Source organism: Podarcis muralis, chromosome 3 (genome assembly GCF_964188315.1).
Source record: "Podarcis muralis chromosome 3, rPodMur119.hap1.1, whole genome shotgun sequence".
Taxonomy (NCBI): domain Eukaryota; kingdom Metazoa; phylum Chordata; class Lepidosauria; order Squamata; family Lacertidae; genus Podarcis; species Podarcis muralis.
The window spans coordinates 18,921,694-18,942,339 of record NC_135657.1 but is presented as its reverse complement, the minus strand read 5'-3'; the positions used below and the strand labels follow the sequence as shown (position 1 = coordinate 18,942,339).

The window sequence follows — 20,646 nt, the reverse complement described above, 5'->3', positions numbered from 1 at the left end:
CCTTTTGGTCGACTTCTTTAAGTAGAGAGTAATGCATAAATTTTATAAGCATAAATCTACTGCATGCTACTGGTGGGTCAGAACCTTGCCCCCCCCCCCAACCCCATGGACCAAGTTGAGCCAAGTTGCCCACCTGCCAATCATTTTATATTACCATAGCATCAGGTGATCCGTTTTTGCTTGCGTGGTTTGAAATTAAACTGTGTGAGTTCAATTGTCTGCTGGCGCTTCAAAGCGCCATGTATGGCATTATGCAAGCACCAATACTAGGCTGATTTATTTATTTTTTTAACATTTATGTACACCCCTTAATTAAAAGACCACAGTGCTTTCAAAGAGGCATGTATGGCTCTGTATAAGCATCAACTATAAGCTGCATTGGGATGCGGGTGGCGCTGTAGGTTAAACCACAGAGCCTAGGGCTTGCCGATCAGAAGGCTGGCAGTTCGAATCCCCGCAACGGGGTGAGCTCCCGTTGCTCGGTCCCAGCTCCTGCCAACCTAGCAGTTCGAAAGCACGTCAAAGTGCAAGTAGATAAATAGGTACCACTCTGGTGGGAAGGTATACGGCGTTTCCGTGCGCTGCTATGGTTCGCCAGAAGCGGCTTAGTCATGCTGGCCACATGACCTGGAAGTTGTATGCCAGCTTCCTCACTCAGTAAAGCGAGATGAGCGCTGCAACCCCCGAGTCGGCCACGACTGGACCTAATGGTCAGGGGTCCCTTTACCTTTACCTATAAGCTGCATTAGATTCCATACAAGCCCTGGGCTTTGCAGGTGCGGCTGATCAGTAGTGCCTCCAAACCCCCTTTTGAGCTAGCCATGTCTTCACTTGTCCCATACCTGACATCAGATGTCAGGCAGGTGGGTGTGACTTGCTTCAAAATGGCTTTGCAGGCCTGGTTTCCCCATCCATCCTAGAGAGTTGCTGCCAGCCCTGTGCCAAGATGAACTAAAGGGGCGAGGTGATGCTCGTTTAACACCCCACCCCGCCCCTGGTAACATTTCTGTCCCTGTACAACAATGCATGCTCATTTCTGAGAGACAGCTGCTCTCTCCCTAGTTTCATTGCCACTGTCGTCACGCGTGGCAGATGTAAAACCCAAGGCGGAAGTGTTTCGACAGCAAGATCTGCTCTGGAGACGCTTGGCAAAATGGCTTCTGTGATCGTTTTTAATTATTAAATTAAAACAACAACAATCGGAAGTAAATCACGGGTAGTAACACAGGGCTAGTGGCAGGTTCTCCCTGCGGTTATTTTCATTGCTCTGCACTACAGTGGCTCATGCTAAGGCAGACACAGGCGATGCCAGAGGCTAGAGTGGGAACAAGACTTGTGGAGTGTATACATACTGAATCTCTGTGAAGTCGATGCCTGTCTCTTTGTGTCCTTTTAAGTAAGCGGGCCGAGTGTGTGTATGGACTAGATGGATGGGTGGGTGGGTGATAGAGAGAGAGAGAGAGAGGAGGTGATTCCAGCCCTGCCCACTGCTGTCATGAGGCCCACAAGAGACCTGAATAAATGCAGCCCTCGAGGGAGCAAAGAGGTTTCCCACCTCTGCTTTGGTTAGGCAAAGTTAATCCCCCACAAAATTGGCTAACTAGCCATCGTATTTCCATGTCCCTTCCTGTCTGCTGCTGCAGTACAATCCCCAGACACAAGAATACTCATTTGGCAAGAGCCTAGCCCTAGAAGGCTGCCGGCGGGTGGGTGATGTGGGGAGATACATTGTGCAAAAATAGATGGTACTGGGGACTATCGGGGTCAGGCACCGAAGGAATGAGCAAGCCAGCTTGAGAGCATGGACGAGAGAGCTTCTCTCAGCAATGCTATCTGGTGGAAAGGATGCACACTAAGGAAGAGGCTGAGACTCTGTGCCCAAAGTTCAGCAAGGCAGCGGGTCAAGGAAGAGATACTGGAACTCGATTCTGTGCAATCGGTAAAACACAGCTTGCAAACGTGGGGGTGGATGCATTCACCAAAGCTGCTATTCCACAGCTGGTGAAGGAGGGAGCTCCCCTTTCCGGTCTGGCAATGGTCCCTTGTGGGTTAGTGTCCAATGACAGGACACGCTTCTCTTCCACTGTAGTGATATCAACACGAGAGGCAATAATGAGGATTCTAACATGTGAGGACGTTACAGATGAAGTATCCAAAACAGCAATCAGCTTGAGATGGAAGTATCGGTATGGTGAAGCAGTCAACATTTGAGACGGGGTGCGGCAATCAATAACGTGGTAGGTTCAGTTAGAGGTGACCAAGGAGGTGTGAGAAGGGAGATCCACACTGCTTGCACTGAGGCCTCTGCTCTCAGCCCGAAGACCCTGGGAATCCTAAAAAAAATAATAAACCCAGATTCACTTACATATTCCAATCTTGTATTCATTACGACCAAGAGCTTGTGTTAAAGCATGAAAAGTAACCAGCAAGTGTTCAGATTTCTCTCAATACAGCACGGCATGTTAGCCCTGAGAGATGCAATCTGCACCACTTCTGTTGCCGAAGTGATAATTAAGGCACCCCACAGTGATGATTCAGAAGTTAAGAGGGGAAAATCCTTGCCTCACACTTGATTTCCAGCTTACCCAGGGGAACTTCTCAAATGCTACAGCAGCAAATATTTCAGACACATGCACGCTTCCAGATCTGTGACCTGGCTTGCATGTAATGCTAAGCCAAACCATGGCTTGACATGAACATGTGAGCGTGTCGACTCCCAGAGAGAAGAATGCTCCCACTTTGCTCCTCCTCCAGTCTTGCTGCTGTGAGGACAAAGCATGAGCTCAGGTTCGGATGATGCACTAAACCAAGCCATGGTCTACTTCTCAGCAGCAGCATGGCCAAAAGAGCAAAGTGGCCTAGATCTGCTCCATGGGAGCTTGCATGACTGATGAGCCGAAGTTTGGAATAGAATTAGGTGCGAACTGAACCACTATGTTTCTTCCTGCACTTAATCCAGACTATATCCCTTCCAGTGGTGATACCCAATACCCACGGGGAACTTACAAATTCTGACAGGTTATACTTTTCACCTTAGCTGATCTAACTCTCTTTCCCTGCACCTGAATATATTTTTTTGTCCATTTGCAGTGACAGAAGGAGTGAAAATAACCTGCAGCTAATGCTGTTTTGGGAACATAGCAAATGGTACTCTCACCTGGAAGGAATCCTCACTGGATTTATTCAGGTAGTTCAGTGATGCTGCCCGTTTCATGCTAAAAAGAAAGAAAGAAAAAGATGTTTCCATAGCACTGGCTCCAGGCATGCTCTTTTCATTGATCTGGGAATATTTTGGGCAAGAAAGCTTGACTAAACTTTTTCCACTCTATGTCAGAGAATATCACTTTGCCACATATCAAATTAGATATCAGTGTCCTCAACATGCTGATGATACCCAGTTCTTTGTAACAACTGACTCAGGAGATGCTGTGCAAGCCCTAGCCCAGTGCCTGGACTCAGCAGTGGGCTGGATGAGTGCCAAAAACTGAGTCTGAACTCTTCCAAGGTGGAGGCACTATGGGTGAGCGGTTCCTGAGTCTGCTAAACTGGAAAGGCTCCTACTTTGGGTGGGGTCAGTCAACTCTGGAAAAGCTAGGTTTGGAGTTTGGGGGGGCACTCCTGGATCAATCTCTATCAATAAAGGCTCAAAGTGACCTCCGTAGCTAGAGGTGCCCTTTACCAACTTCCTTTCTCAGGTGAAAGGAAGTTTGGAGAAGATACTTTTCTCATGCGACATAAAGTGTCTTTCATCAAGGGTAATGCAAGGTGGTAAAGGTAAAGGGACCCCTGACCATTAGGTCCTGTCGTGACCGACTCTGGGGTTGCAGCGCTCATATCACTTTATTGGCCGAGGGAGCCGGCGTACAGCTTCCGGGTCATGCGGCCAGCATGACTAAGCCGATTCTGGCAAACCAGAGCAGCGTAAAGAAACGCCGTTTACCTTCCCACCGGAGCAGTACCTATTTATCTACTTGCACTTTGACGTGCTTTCAAACTGCTAGGTTGGCGGGAGCTGGGACCGAGCAACGGGAGCTCACCCTGTCACAGGGATTTGAACCGCCAACCTTTTGATCGGCAAGTCCTAGGCTCTGTGGCTTAACCCACAGTGCCACCCACGTCCCATGTAAGGTGGTACAGACAATAAAAATGACTGGAGGTGGTTCAGATGAACATTTCCAAGCCTGGGACAAAGTCTCAGCCTTGCATGCTCCCTCCTCATGCACAGTGATTCTCCTTCTCCTCTCCTGAGGCAATCCACAGTTTACCATTCAATCCTAACCAGCAAACTATGGTACAGCCTTTTTTTTTTTTAAAGGTCTTTAAGAAAGCAGGGTGCAGGTCTAGAGATGGCAGCTAGCTAGATACAACAGCCACAGCAAGTTTATCTTACCGCGGATTTTTGTTTCCTGCTCTGAGAGCCTTTTACAAAAAAAGGCACAGTACAAATGCTTTAAGCAAACAAATATGCAAGCCTCTTACTTGGTGTTCCTTGGCTCCAGCGGGCCATTCCCCTGCAGTTTCTTGACCAGCATTTCACTGCTTCTCCTGATCACATCCCGAATCTTCCCTAGAGAACCGCTGCGTCGAAGGGCACCAGTGCCATCCTGGACAGGAAGACAACAAATGGCAATCATTGGTGAGATGGTGTGTGAACAGTGACTCATCCAGAGAGCAGAAGGAAACGGCTCCATGCGATTTGGAGTCAGAACCTAAAGGCAACCTGTTAGTACAGAGGTAGAGGATCTCTCCCTTTTACTGTCTGGCAACAATAACTGCCAGTATCAAATGGGCTGGTGGCCTACACCAAAACAAGCCTATGTAAATGCACATCAGATTTGGAGGTATTATATACAGTGGAACCTTGGTTCTTAAAGGGCTTAGTTGACAAACAAATCGGCTCTGGAATGCTGAAAACCCGGAAGTAAGTGTTCCGGTTTTCGAACATTTTTCAGAAGTCGAACGTCCAACGTGGCTTCTGCTTGAGCGTAGGAAGCTCCTGCAGCCAATCGGAAGCCGCGCCTTGTTTTTCGAACGGTTTCGGGAGTCGAACAGACTTCCAGAACAGATTAAGTTCGAGAACCAAGGTACATTGTAAAGCAGAGGTAAAGCACTCTAATTCCATTCAGCTCCAGCCAGCACAGACCATAGTCAGGGTTGACAGGAGTAACAGGGCCACACATTTCCCATCTCTGATTTGAAGAAAAGTGTGGTAGAGGTTTTCTGGGACTGTACCAACTTCAGGTTGCAATTGGGGGCTGCACATGTGAACACTTCCCCGTGAAAGGGGAGAAAACTAGTAAAAGATTTGGCCTGTTCTTTCCCTTCACATCCTATTCTATGTTTCCATCCGCTGGGGGATAAATTGATTTCCCCACCAGCAGCCTGTACAGCACAGTCCAAAAAAAGCTGGGTGTGTAAAACTGAACTTCACTTGCATACTGAAGAATACACTCTTTTTAAGAGAGTTCCTTCTTCTCAACAGACAAACGCATCATTTGCACACAACAGAGGCTGGCATATGCTCTCGCTGCCATGAATCCACGCCTAGATAAACACAAACAATGGGCATGGCCCACATATAGGCCTGGGAACAAACGGAAAAGCAGTGTGTGTCTTGTGCGTGAGTGAGACACATTTATTGAAGTTATGGCTGAGTTGCAAAAATTAACATGGGCATTGTTTGCCGTGACCACCCAGCTATCGCAGCATCACTAAGTCCTCACAGCCATGCATATCCTGTTGTAAATAAAATATGCCCTTTTCCCTTATGGGGTATCCAAGAGCCCATATAGAGTCCTTACATAGGTTCCCTATTGGTAGGAGAAAATAACAGAGGCCAACCAGAGAATATTGAGAAGCAAAGCAGCTAGTAAGCTTGATCTTTATTGATCTGTTGCAACAGGGTACTCCCTCACACGCAGGAGAGGAGGAGGACCCAGAAAGATGGTGTGCAGGACCTTATAAAGACTTTTGAAATTCCCATTCTCTAGATCAAGACCACCCCCAGAAACATTATGCATACATCACAGAAGGGGTGTAACCTAAGACCACCCCTCAGATACATCCCACCTACATCACAGGAATTTACCGTATTTTTTGCACCATAACACTCACTTTTTTCCTCCTAGAAAGTAAGGGGAAATGTCTGTGCGTGTTATGGAGGAAATGCCTACGGATGGCATGCCTACGGATTTTCCTCCTCTAAAAACTATGTGCGTGTTATGGTCGGGTGCGTGTTATAGAGTGAAAAATACGGTAAATGTTGTTTTTCTCCTGTCACAGTTTATCTCCTGTCTGGCAAGTTACTTGATTGGATTTCCCGGGGAGCCTGGCCATTCTTTTGTAGTGGTAAAATACTTATTTCCTGGGCCAGGTCACAGGCTCACACCTTATTCAAACAGACATATCCTTGAGACAGGATTTGTGAGGAAAGAGACAATGGGGAGGCTTTTCCAGTTTAACCTTGCAGAGAAAGGATTTGGTCAGTTTAGGAATCAAAATGGTTCCAGGTTGGTCTTCCTGTGTTGATCTATGTATGTGCAGTTATGAACATTACCATATATCTAAGACCATAAAATTCCTATCACAATCCGCTGTGTGAGCAAGAAATTACGCCCACCGCTGCTCTCAATTTCTCTCATGCAAAACAGATTCAGTGATGGGAACGGTCACCAAAATAAATGTTACCTAGAAGGCCTTATTCTGGAATGGTATGTTACTTAAAACAGAATTGTTGTTACGGCTGTTATGATTTACTACCTGCCCTTCAGCCTAACCCGTCCCGGGGCAGGTTACAATTAAAACACAACATTACTATTAAAACACAGTATTACATACACACACAATCACCATATAGACCACATCTCTAATGTGAGCACTTTGTGCCAGGAACGATGGTTACTCAGAACATCCACACATGTAGAAAAAGGAGCACACACATACACAGAGAGAGGATTTCAAAGACATTGGAGTATAGTAAAGTTTAGATTGTCACATGCTCAGAAGCTACAGTCCTCCTATGCAGCTAGAACTACGAAGCCACACTCTTGAAGACGTTGTCATGCAGGAAATAGGTGTGCGTTGCACCCTGAAGGAAGACTATCAGAAGAGGCATGCTGGAGCACACTAACGGTCTATCTAGTCTGTTTTCCATAAAGGCTAGCCAAATGTTTCCGCGAGGCAGGACACTGTGATTTATTACCATGGGGGGGGGGGGGAGGGCAAGAGACTGCTGCCTGCCATTTTCCTTTTACCCTATGGGCAATCAGCACTGTCAGAAATCACACCACCAAGTCATACTTGCTGCATGCAAAGATCCAGGCAAACATCTCTACATTTTCACTCCTGTGTGAGTCAAGTTTACTTTTCTCTTCGGTGAAAGTTTGTGACTCACTGGAATCCAAACTTCAAACCAGATACCCTGGTTCAGCAAGAAGCTGCAGGATATGAATAGCCTTGATCTAGATCACTGGTGTAGCCATGTGGCTGGAAGATTCAAGGACGAAGAAACATTTGAACTTTTCAGTCTAGTATAGTGTAGTACAGTATAGTATCCTTTTATTTATTTGCTTGGTTTGCAGAATACGGATAGACATCTTTTCAAAGTCAAGCACTGCTAGTTGTTTCTGTTTGTATTACTTATCAGTAAAAAAAATAAAATGGTGTGGCACAAGCAATTTTTTAATTCTGAATGTGTACCCCCGATAAAAAAGTTTGAGAACCACAGATCTAGATCTATTAGTCATGGATATATATATATATTTCCAAAGGTCTCCTGCCTCTTAATAGTCCCTATTCCGAACCTAGTTTCTCTATCCCAAATTAACCCTTGTACCAGTCCTGATTTTCATGTGTTTGTGTCCTTGATTTGCCTGCATATAGTGGTAACTAGAAAATATGTCCATTGTTTGCCAGCTGCCTTGCATGAAAGCAGAATTAATTAGATCTCTTAATGAAGGAGGTTGGGGAGGGGCCAGCATTCTAACCTCATTTTAATGCAAGAGCCTAAATATCAAGCTTGCTTGATGGGGGAGGGAGGGAAGAATTGTAGTTCTTCCCCGCTACCCCCCCCCCCCCAAGCTCACAATCCGCAGCTCTGGGAACAAAGCCTATGGGAAATGGTACTAAGAGCTTTCTATGTTTAGCCTAGAGGAGAGACAGTTAAGGAGTGACATGATAGCTGTCTCCAAACATCTGAAGATAGGTCATGCAGAAGATGGAGCAGGCTTGTTCTCCGTTGCCCAGAGGGCAGGACTGTAACTGGAGGTGAAAAGTGGATTTCAGCTGAACAGCAGGTGAAAATTCCTAATGGCCTTTTCAACTCCATGACTCCATGACCACCGTCTGCTTCCTCAGTGGTGGCAATGCTGCCACCTGAAATGGGCGACTTGGGAGCCGTTTACACTTTTCACCAGGTCCCTGACAGCACCGCACAAGGGGGCAGTGGGAAATTACAAAGATAGCTCTGAGCCGCCTGGCGCACAATCTTCCCAGTGATGGGCACCTGTCAGGGCTCGAGGAGAGGTAATTCAAGGAGAGTTCTTGTGTAGGAAGTGGCTGTTACACAATATGGTCAAACCACTGTATTGTTGCAACTTAGGGCCCCGACGTAGGGACGCGGGTGGCGCTGTGGCTTAAACCACAGAGCCTAGGACTTGCCGATCAGAAGGTCGGTGGTTCAAATCCCCGCGACGGAGTGAGCTCCCGTTGCTCGGTCCCTGCTCCTGCCAACCTAGCAGTTCAAAAGCATGTCAAAGTGCAAGTAGATAAATAGATACCGCTCCGGCGGGAAGGTAAATGGCATTTCCGTGCGCTGCTCTGGTTCGCCGGAAGCGGCTTAGTCATGCTGGCCACATGACCCGGAAGCTGTACGCCGGTTCCCTCGGCCAATAAAGCGAGATGAGTGCCGCAACCCCAGAGTCGGTCACGACTGGACCTAATGGTCAGGGGTCCCTTTACCTTTACCTTTACCTAGGGCCCCGACGTAATTTAAGAATACTGACCCAAGATGTGCAGAAATAGTTTGCGGTTGCCCTAAGACAGAGGTTGCCAACACAGTGCCCACGAGCGGCAGGACATCATGTGGCATCTGCAAAAGGCCCCAGTAAATATCCCCGCAAAAATCCACAATGCACTGTTCCTGCTCAGTTCTTGTTTGGACTGCTTCGTCTCCTACAATGAATGTGCCCCCTTAAACATGCCTATGTTACAAGATTGGACATCAACCCTCCCTTCCGTTCTAAACACAGGAGAAGTGCAAAAAACGTCTGTTATCAAGTATTGACTGATGCAAGTGCTTTTTTCCCATTGATGGTGAGGGGGAAGATGCCTGCAAAATTTGGTGTACCTGTCTCGGCTCTTCACGTGTGGCAGCCATTTTGTGTTATGCCGCAACCACCATTTTGTGTCTTATCACAAACGCACCTGCATGGCAGCCATTTTGCGGAATCTCATTTTTGTTAGGTGTTTTTATTTTTGCATTTTTATGCCGTGAACCGTCCTGAGATCTTCGGATGAAGGGAAGTATACAAATTTAACAAACAGAATAAAAAGAAACTGGTTCTCGCAGCACTTTCTCAAATTACCAAACATGTCCAATTGCCCCAAAAGTTTGGCAACCCCCGGCCTAAGTTCTGCTGCAGGTATGGCATGGAAGAGATGCATGAAGATGCCCTAGCTCAGGGATGGGAATCTTCAGATGCTTCTGAACACCATCCTTGGCCATGCTGGCTGGGACTGATGGGAGTTGACTCAAACAGCATTTTGAGGGCCACACATTTTACAACCCTGCTGTAGGTTATAGGGAAGTTCTACAGCAGAGTTTATGCCACAGAATGTTTTTTTCCTGGCTATGGACACCTGCTAGGCTGCACTGCAGATTCTCTGGAAGGCTGGATCTTTCGTTGAGGTCTTTGCCAACTATGTAACTTAAGTGTTGTGGGGACATCAACACCTATAAATGCCAAAGAATGTGTTTGTGGGCTGGGTCAGGACTTGATACCACTCATGGGAACTTTTTTGTGAGTAGTAACACACATACACAGCAGGCTATACAGTGGTACCTCGCAAGACGAACGCCTCGCAAGACGGAAAACCCGCTAGACGAAAGGGTTTTCCGTCGCGGAGGCGCTTCGCAAAACGAATTTCCCTATGGGCTTGCTTCGCAAGACGACAGCCCATAGGGAAATCTCCGGGACAGCGGGGAAGCGCAGCGCGTCTTCCCCGCTGTCCTCGGACCTCCTCCGAAGGCTGGCGGCGGGGCGGGGACTGCTCCTGCCGCCGCCGGGCTTCGGAACGATGCCCCGATGCCGGTCGGCAGGCGGGAACGCCTCCCACTGCCGCCCGCCATCAGGACCATGCCCCGATACCGGGCGGCGGGGACGGGGCGGGGCATGGTCACCGCCGCCGGCGTTTAAAAGCACTCTGGGGAAAGCAGTGAAACGCGCTGCTTTCCCCGAGCATCGGGAAGTCCGGCGGGGGTCCTTGGGATTCCCTCCCAGCCCCCGCCTTTAAAAGCACTCTGGGGAAAGCAGCGAAGCGCGCTGCTTTCCCCGAGCATCGGGAAGTCCGGCGGGGGTCCTTGGGATTCCCTCCCAGCCCCCACCTTTAAAAGCACTCCGGGGAAAGCAGCAAAGCGCGGCGCGCTTTGTTGCTTTCCCCGGAGTGCTTTTAAACGCGGGCGGCTGGGAGGGAATCCCTTGGACCCTCGCCGGACTTCAAAAGAGCTGCGGGAAGTCCGGGGGGGGTCCAAGGGATTCCCTCCCAGCCCCCACCTTTAAAAGCACTCCGGGGAAAGCAGCAAAGCGCGGCGCTTTGTTGCTTTCCCCGGAGTGCTTTTAAACGCGGGCGGCTGGGAGGGAATCCCTTGGACCCTCGCCGGACTTCAAAAGAGCTGCGGGAAGTCCGGCGGGGGTCCAAGGGATTCCCTCACTGCCGCCCACCTTTAGAAGCGCTCGGGGAAAGCAGCGCGCTTCGCTGCTTTCCCCAGAGTCCTTTTAAACGCGGGCGGCTGGGAGGGAATCCCTTGGACCCTCGCCGGACTTCAAAAGAGCTGCGGGAAGTCCGGGGGGTCCAAGGGATTCCCTCCCAGCCCCCGCCTTTAAAAGCACTCCGGGGAAAGCAGCAAAGCGCGGCACGCTTTGTTGCTTTCCCCGGAGTGCTTTTAAACGCGGGCGGCTGGGAGGGAATCCCTTGGACCCTCGCCGGACTTCAAAAGAGCTGCGGGAAGTCCGGGGGGGGGGTCCAAGGGATTCCCTCCCAGCCCCCACCTTTAAAAGCACTCCGGGGAAAGCAGCAAAGCGCGGCGCTTTGTTGCTTTCCCCGGAGTGCTTTTAAACGCGGGCGGCTGGGAGGGAATCCCTTGGACCCTCGCCGGACTTCAAAAGAGCTGCGGGAAGTCCGGCGGGGGTCCAAGGGATTCCCTCACTGCCGCCCACCTTTAGAAGCGCTCGGGGAAAGCAGCGCGCTTCGCTGCTTTCCCCAGAGTCCTTTTAAACGCGGGCGGCTGGGAGGGAATCCCTTGGACCCTCGCCGGACTTCAAAAGAGCTGCGGGAAGTCCGGGGGGGGGGTCCAAGGGATTCCCTCCCAGCCCCCGCCTTTAAAAGCACTCCGGGGAAAGCAGCAAAGCGCGGCACGCTTTGTTGCTTTCCCCGGAGTGCTTTTAAACGCGGGCGGCTGGGAGGGAATCCCTTGGACCCTCGCCGGACTTCAAAAGAGCTGCGGGAAGTCCGGCGGGGGTCCAAGGGATTCCCTCACTGCCGCCCACCTTTAGAAGCGCTCGGGGAAAGCAGCGCGCTTCGCTGCTTTCCCCAGAGTCCTTTTAAACGCAGGCGGCAGTGAGGGAATCCCTTGGACCCCCGCCGGACTTCCCGCAGCTCTTTTGAAGTCCTGTGGGGGGGAGAAGGGCTTTTCTTCCTACCGCCAGCCTTCAGAACAGCCTTCTGAAGGCTGGCGGTGGGAAGAAAAGCCCTTGTCCCCCCCACCCAGCCTTCAGAAGAGGTCGGGGGACAGACTGTCCCCAGACCTGGTCTGAAGGCGGTTTCCCTAGGAACGCATTAATTGATTTTCAATGCATTCCTATGGGAAACCGTGCTTCGCAAGACGAAAAACTCGCAAGAAGAAAAAACTCTTGGAACGAATTAATTTCGTCTTGCGAGGCACCACTGTAGTTGGGATAGATGTTGGAAAGTCTGGAAACAAATGGGAGTAGGTGCTGGAGTTGTGAAAAATCAGGTGTCTTGGTCAGATCCTTACCTTCAGAAGGCCGTGATCTACCAACCCCCCATTCCTCACTCATGTACTTTTCAACTAAATAGATCTGTTTGGAGTCCAGTTTATAGGACTAACTCTCTGTGGAATATTCCCACAGATTTGGGCACTCCCACTGGCTTTATTGACCACAGCCATTCACCCAGTAACTCCCAGGCTCCCCCTCCAATTGTTTCAGAAGGGGAAGACCCCTGCTATAGAGAGGGCAAAGGAAGCTCAGGAAAGATGCAACCAGTTTCTTGACCGGCAATGCCACAGCAAACAAATCTTTCTTTTCATTGTCATTGTAGCTGTACAAAAGAGGGTGAATGGGCCCCATGATTGTACAAGATGAGGTTTTGTTTTTTTCTCTAAGTATGCTCCATGACCATTACTTGTAAATTCCTGGAGTTTTATAACATTTCATGTGGGGCTCAGTTTTGTCCTAATTATTTGGAATTGGTTTCAGTCTTCTGCAGCTGTGTTTGGCCTTGTGAATACCCATGTATATACATCAGATGCTGGGGGAAACCAGGAGAAGCAAAATGATACATAGGCTGGCACAGCTGACATTTCATTAAGGAAGGGGGCTGGAGGGTCTTGACGCCAGTTTTACCCTGCTCAAGGGAACTCTAGCACAATTCTCATGTGACATAGGAAGCATGGACCGTTCATCGGCACATATAAGGATTTACACACAAGAGCTGATCTTTTCCAGCTTTGTAGCCCAAGAGATGTCAGGTGTTTGTTTGTTTTTGCTCACAAGAGTTCCATCTGGCTTTTACATGCAAACCTCTTAAGTACTCGGATTAGAAGCACATAATTTCATTAAATCCTTCCGCAATGTTTGAGCTAGCTGCCATTGTAGCTCACGTTGGCATGTTGATTTTTGTCTCTGCTTTACTGAACTAACAGTTGTATGCCTCTCAACTCAGAAGTGAGATCCACTGGGTTCAAGTGGCTTATACCCAGGTAGCACGCACAGGAACTCTACTGAAAGCTGCAATCCTATGTTCACTTACTTAGGAGCAAGTCCCATTGAAGTCAATGGCATTTTACTTCTGAGTAGAAGTAGGATTACACTGTGAGGCTACGGAAAAATTCATAGAATCATAGAGTTGGAATAGACCACAAGGGCCATCGAGTCCAACCCCCTGCCAAGCAGGAAACACCATCAGAGCACTCCTGACATATGGTTGTCAAACCTCTGCTTAAAGACCTCCAAAGACGGAGACTCCACCACACTCCTTGGCAGCAAATTCCACTGTCGAACAGCTCTTACTGTCAGGAAGTTCTTCCTAAGGTTTAGGTGGAATCTTCTTTCTTGTAGTTTGGATCCATTGCTCCGTGTCCGCTTCTCTGGAGCAGCAGAAAACAGCCTTTCTCCCTCCTCTATGTGACATCCTTTTATATATTTGAACATGGCTATCATATCACCCCTTAACCTCCTCTTCTCCAGGCTAAACATGCCCAGCTCCCTTAGCCGTTCCTCATAAGGCATCGTTATGCCTTATGAGGCATAACAATGCCTTATGAGGAACGGCTAAGGGATTGGCCAGTTTTATTATATATTATTTGTATCCACGTAGCAGGTGGCTTCAAAAGATGATTAGACAAATTCATGGAGGATAAATCTATCAATGGCTACTAGACGCAACAGCTATGATCTGCCTCCACAGCTGGAGGCAGTAATCCTTTTGAATACCCATTGCTGGGGGGAAAGAGGGAGAGAGAGTGCCCTTGTGCTTATTCCTGCTTGTAGGTTTCCCACAGGAATCTGACTAGCTGCTGAGAAACCAGGATGCTAGGCTAGATGGGCCATTGGCCTGAATCAAAAGGATGCTCCAGATTTCCTCCTAGGTACCATATGGGTTAAACCACAGAGCCTAGGACTTGCCGATCAGAAGGTTGGCGGTTCGAATCCCCGTGACGGAGTGAGCTTCCGTTGCTCGGTCCCTGCTCCTGCCAACCTAGCAGTTCAAAAGCACGTCAAAGTGCAAGTAGATAAATAGGTACCGCTCCGCCGGGAAGGTATACGGCGTTTCCGTATGCTGCTCTGGTTCGCCAGAAGCGGCTTAGTCATGCTGGCCACATGACCCGGAAGCTGTACGCCAGCTCCCTCGGCCAATAAAGCGAGATGTGCGCCGCAACCCCAAAGTCGGCCACGACTGGACCTAATGGTCAGGGGTCCCTTTACCTTTACCATATGGGTCACCTTATGAGTTGAGCTAAGGGGACCATTTCCATGGGATGACAAGCCAGCCACATGTTGGCATCAAACAGGAATATGTATTAAGCAGAGAATAGAGAATTTGGATTCATCTGTAAAGGGACAGAATTGAAAGCAGCACAGGAACTTCAGAGCTTCCCACAACCGCAGGTATGTTTAAGCAAAGGTCACACAGGGATCATCCACACTTACCTTTTGCCTCACATTTTCTAGGCCCAGGCCCACACTATAAAGCTCATGGTCAGAGTCCATTTTTTTGTTTTTGCCCTGGCACTTTTACCATGAAAACCCGCTCTTTATCGCCAAAATGGAACAAACGGCAATTCAGGTTTTCCGTGGATTGTTGTTTGCTCCGATTCAGTGGTAAAGAGCATGCATTCGCAGGGAAAGCACCAGGGCAAAACACATACATATAGACACACACATGGAGACGGTGTTTTAAAACACAGACCTGTGCCTAGAAACACAGCACAAAAGGAAGTCTGGGTGAGCCCAAAATCTCAGTGCTGTTCTAACATAATATAACTGCATTCCTAAAGAATTGTTAACTGCAACTTACTTGCCTTAGACTTAATTAAAAACAAAAACAAACCCGAGCTCTTCTTATGCCCTTATGATGCCAGCTGCTTTTAAAGGTCAACATTATCAGCCTCTGGTTAACTGGAATGCCAGATATAAACATAGTAAATAAAATCAAGAATGCTTGTTCTTTAGGCAGTGGCAGTGGGGGCTGCACACCCCCAAGATTTTCCCACCATTTCACCTAACAAAATGCAAAAAATTCTACATCCTACCCCCAAATTTAATGTTTTTGATAGGATATCTCACATATGATGCTTCTCCCATCAATACAACTCCATGGTAGGAAAAACTTTCCTGGTTGAATCCTACCATCAACCTAGGTAAAGGTAAAGGTACCCCTGCCCGTACGGGCCAGTCGTGTCCGACTCTGGGGTTGTGCGCCCATCTCACTCAAGAGGCCGGGGGCCAGCGCTGTCCGAGGACACTTCCGGGTCACGTGGCCAGCATGACGAAGCTGCTCTGGCGAGCCAGCGCAGCACACGGAAACGCCGTTTAACTTCCCGCTAGTAAGCGGTTCCTATTTATCTACTTGCACCCAGGGGTGCTTTCGAACTGCTAGGTTGGCAGGTGCTGGGACCGAACGACGGGAGCGCACCCCGCCGCAGGGATTCAAACTGACGATCGGCAAGTCCTAGGCGCTGAGGTTTTACCCACAGCGCCACCCGCGTCCCTACCATCAACCTAAGGTCAAGCAAATATATAATCTTACTTCTTTACCCTTTACCCAGTAAAACAAGAAATGTTTTACTGATGAGCTGATCCAACCTTGTATTCTCATTATGAACATTATTAAAAATGCAACTAATATATCCCAGTGCTCCTAAGGGAGGAAGACTCATTCTTTTTCCCCTTGGTGGGCGAAGCGTTTGGGTAGCTGAAAACATTTGAGCAGTTTTGCTTTGTTTTATACTCCCCAAATATTTTTACTTTCTTGCAGTGCTGGTGTACAGTTATGCCTGGGAAGCTACAAGGACAGGCTGGGTAAGCTTGGAGGCAGAGAGAGAGAGACAAGATAATGTTGGAAAGTGGGAATGAATTCAGGTCCACTGCTGAACTGCACGCATGCTGCTGTCCTGCAGCAACGATTCATATTTTATTATTCCTATAAATGCCTGATGCAGCATTTTCCCTTAGAGGTGTAGATTCTCAGACCCACTGAACCTCAGACTGTATGGGTAAGCAATAATCCTGAACAAAAAACACACAACAGGTCTTCTTAAAGCTTCTGTTTCCCCCTTCTGTTTGACAGAGTGACTTTATACACGGTGGCTACTGCACAGGGAATAGCAAATCCTTTCCCCTTACTTGCTCCATAATAATAGTCAGTCAGTCAGTCAGTCAGTCACACACACACACACACACACGCTTCATTCATACTTTACACACGTACCTAAGGCCAGTTTGCTGCCTGCTTTCCACAACAGAGCATTTGCAGCATGTAGAAGCCTATAAAGATTTGCCCTCGGAGGAAAGAGACAGCAATTCTCTTAAAAGAGTAAGAAGAGCGGCGGCATGGTGAAAAGAGTCACGGAGAAGAAGGGGATCAGGTCCTTCTGCCTTTAATTGGAGGTAAATCAGTTCACAACATTAAAGGAAAGCACCAAGTATGCGCCAAAGGCAGAAAGTAGAACACACTTTTAGCACCCCCGGCTAGTGCTATTTTATTTTTATTTTTTGAAAAGGCTTGTGGACAGCCCCAGTGCAAGGCAAAATGCAGAGCTGGGCAGAGAGCTGATGGAGGCTCCGTCGCTCTAAGGGGAGGCCCTGGAAGCAGCTTCCCAGGACTGGGCTCCAGAGGCATCTTCACAGCATCCTGGGACAGACTTCACCTCCCCACTCGGTGCAGGGCAGAACCACAACCAGGTGTAAAAGAAGCATCAATAGGTTCTTAGCAACTGCCTCTGGATGGGTTGGTTACACCTCTCCCTACCGGCTCCCTTTATGGGGAGGCAAGAGCTGCCATGCCCCAGACGTGCATTAAGCTGCCTTTTCAGAAGCAGACAGGCAAAAAAGCAAAAAAGTTCCGCTGTGGCTGCAAAGGACTTCCCAAACGGAGCCCCAAGAGGCATTTAGGCCCAAGAGCCTTCAAACTGTCCTGCCACACAGTTCCAGCCGAGAGCATCCTTTCCAGGGCAGGCACTCCCTTGACCTGCATCCTGCCTCCAGCAGCTCCAGAAATAACAGAACAGGGCAATAATGGCATACTCTTAGGATTCAGTTCCAGCACTCTATGGTTATGGGCTGCTGGAGCAAAAAGGGTGCATACGTCTTGCCTAACACCTAGCCCTAATTCTAATTTATAAACGTTATCTAGTCGCCGTCTTCTTTTAAAGCCAGCTATACTCACGAGAACACCAAATCACATCAAAAACAGCCACAAAAGCTATGCATGGGTAGGAGAGCTGAAGGAAAAAAATTCCCTCACACCTGCATGCCTTGGAGGAGGATCAAAGCGCCTGACTCCCCTTCAGAAACATAAAGGAGTTATACGTCCAGCACCAGTACTAGTGGTGAATTAACTGTCTCCCTTAGAAACCAGAGCCCAGAAAATTCCAGCGCCCAGATTTCCCTTCAGGCATCGCTAGACCCTCTGCACCAGGGGTGGAGAACTTCAGCCTGTGGGCCAAATACGGCCTGCCAGGCTCTCCCACTTGGCCAATCGGCTTCCCCCTCAAGTTCTACTCCCCGCCTCCTCCACAGCCCCATTTCCACTGCTTCTCAGATGCTTGCTGCGGATTGGTTGAGCAGCACAAGGGGGAGGGAGATCACGGGGAAGTTAGGTTTCAATCAACCACCTCCCCGCAACCCTCCTCTGTGTGAAACAGCTGAGAAGCGGGGGAACCAGGCCCACCGAGCTGGCAACGTAAAAGGGAGCTTGCTCTTTTCCTGCAACACTCGCCGGCTTGGCTTCTTCACTGTGCGCTGAGAAAGGGGGTCCTATTCTCAGCGAAGAAGCGCAGCAGGATGAAGATACAGCAACGTCCTCCTGCGTTGTCAACTCAGCCCTGCCTGTTTGACTACAAGAGGGCAGGCAGGGGAAGTGGGTGGATGGAGGGAGGAGAAGGGAAACAGAACCAGGATAGTGTCTGGAAGTGAGTGAATACGCTAAGTGTGTGGAAATGCGTGGAAATGCATGAATGCTCTGTGTGTGTGTGTGTGTGTGTGTGTGTGTGTGTGTGTGTGTGTGTGTGTCCTTGCTCTGTCCAATTTGGATTTGGCCCTGACCAATACTGGCCATGATGTAAAATGGGTCAAAAAATAAATGCTCTGCATGCAAGTGGACTTCTCTCCAACACTTCCCCAGACTTTACTTTCTACTCAACAAATCCCTTCCGGTATTCTCTCCAACAACGTGCCCTTTTTCACAGTCTACATTTAAATCCACCTCATTAAAAAAGAAAAAATAAATTCCGGCAACAAACTGCAAGTCCCGCCATACGCTCCAGTTCCCAAGGGAACTTTTTCTCCCTCTCCTCCTCCTTACCCTCAGCTCCCTACAAAGCTACACCCTCGTGCATTCAATGGCATGGCTGCCACCAAGGCTGAAATCTTACGTACCTGGGAATAAGTGCCAATGAGCACAGTAAGATGCGTTTCCATATAAACATGTAGGACTGCACGTCTCTCCCACACTTCCATTGTACACTTCCATGCCCCAACCAGAAATTCCCTTCCCCATCCCATAAAATATTCCCCAATGCCCCATTGCAATGGGACGACCTACTGTCACCTTAAAACTGAGGCCTTCTATTTCTGCCTGCCTCTGCTCCTCGCTGTCTTGCATGCAAGAGCCTTAGATCTCGGCCTTCTTATACAAGGATGTGTAAGTTCCAACCCTCTCTCCCACTTGCCTAGCCAGGCTTCTAAAATAAGTAGCAGCTACAATTGCTACGAACACACCCATTTGGTGTGGGTTTCAGGGTGGATTTTGTGTGTGTGTTTGTTTGTGTGTGACATTTGGCTGGGACCTTGCGATCTCCAGTGTTAAACCACAGCAAGGTTAAAACTTTTACATTCATGACAATAAATAAAAGAGATGCAAATATGCAGTCCCGTTTCGCCACCCCCGCCGCACAACAAGAGGAGCAGCAACGAAGCAGAGGCAGTTGAGTCACCCTTGTCTGCGATTATCCCTCCTGTTGCGAAAAAAAGGAACTGTGTGAGGAAATGTTCCTGGGTTCAGAGTCCTAGAGAGGCTGTTTCTTCTGAAATGCAGGCGTCTTGTAGTGCTAGACTGGCAGGGGAAGTCCAGACCAAAAGTCTAATCAGGGGGGCCAGTACTGGATAGGCCATGAAAACGCTATCCATGACGGTTGCAGCCCCTCTAGCCTACCCTCCTCCAATGTCTCCATGCCATACAGGAGACGGGCTATGCCCAGCTCATTTAAAACAAGGTCCTCTTTAGGAAGTCACATCTCACGCTTCTGCCTCTCACACTTTTGCCCTGGCATGTCCGCCAGTATTTTTATTTTCAATACAATGTGCCCCATTTCTCTTTCTTTACCCTGCAAGAATAGGCTAAGAGGATCCATCAGCAAGGAGAATGGACACAAGCCTGAAGCTTCTTCCATCTCCATCTGGACAGGCCCAATCCCTATGAGAAGGTGGCTGCAAGGCCTTTACCTGCGGCATACAAATGCCATTTAGGCATCCTGGACATGACCAGATGAACAGGAAAGGAAAACAGAGCACGGAACAAGGATGGGGGTTATTGGACTACAACTCCCATCATCCCTAACCCCTGGCCATGAAGGCTGGGGAACCCAACAACACCAGGAGGGCCACACACTCCTCATCCCTGGCAAAGAGTACAATTCGCCCATCTCCCTAACTTTCCCTGCCATCCGAAGCTAGGGGTGAGAAACAGACATATCCCAATGTCTACCCATCTGCTCTGGCTTCAAGGGGAGGGGGAAGGAGGCAGAGAGAAGGGCAAGGCGGGGTGGGAAGAGAGCTAAAATGGGAAGCAGAAAAATCTGAGTTATGCTAGAAGGAGAGGGATGGTGGGAGACGATGGAAGGAAGCCAGGAGGCGGAGTAGGGCAGAGAGATGGGCAGCAAGGACCTCTTCAGACTGCAGAAGACCTTCGTCGAGGGCCCCCGTTAAGACACAGGAAAGAGAACGGAGGAAGGTCACAAGGAGTTCTGCCAAAGTCCTGCACTGGCGGAGGGGAAGGGGTGGGGCAAAATGGCGGATTCGTGGAGCTTCTTCCTGCTCTCTCTTGCCGGTTGACATGGTAGCGGTAGAACCAGGGTGCAGCCAGCTGGACGTTCCTCTGCGGGTGCTGTTCCACTCCTCGGTGCCTGCCGGGTTGGGGTTGGGGACTGCCATGGAGTCCTTGCCAAGGAGAGCAGGAACGGTGGAAGGAGGGGAGGGGTGGCTTGGAGGAAGAAAGCCAGAAGGGGCGGCACACAAACATCCGGGCGATTGTGGTGAAGGGGTAGGATGGGGTTTGTGTGTGTGGTGGTGGGGAGGAAGGAGTCTCAGGAGGCATTTAAGCCTAGTGCACAGAGAGGAGAAAGACAAAATTTTACAAGGCCATAGTGAGGATGCACAACAACCCCAAACGAAAAGGAGGGAAGGGAGA

At 49.1% G+C, this 20,646-nt stretch overlaps 1 protein-coding gene across 7 annotated transcripts in view; it reads right to left on the bottom strand.

Moving 5' to 3' along the window:
• Nucleotides 1-1,154: 1,154 nt before the first annotated feature.
• KLC4 (kinesin light chain 4) overlaps nucleotides 1,155-20,646 on the bottom strand; it is a 68,296-nt gene continuing 48,804 nt past the window's right edge. For 5 of the 7 annotated variants that reach the window (XM_028724872.2, XM_028724876.2, XM_028724877.2 and 2 more), the window contains 3 exons: nucleotides 4,480-4,604; nucleotides 3,158-3,215; nucleotides 1,155-2,333 (listed from right to left, as the gene is read on the bottom strand). In XM_028724872.2, coding sequence (XP_028580705.1) covers nucleotides 2,244-2,333; nucleotides 3,158-3,215; nucleotides 4,480-4,604 — 273 coding nt within the window. In that variant the 3' untranslated portion in view covers nucleotides 1,155-2,243. Of the gene's footprint in view, nucleotides 2,334-3,157; nucleotides 3,216-4,479; nucleotides 4,605-16,602; nucleotides 20,560-20,646 lie in introns of those variants that run through there. The other 2 variants (XM_028724878.2, XM_028724879.2) reach the window with 1 other exon arrangement.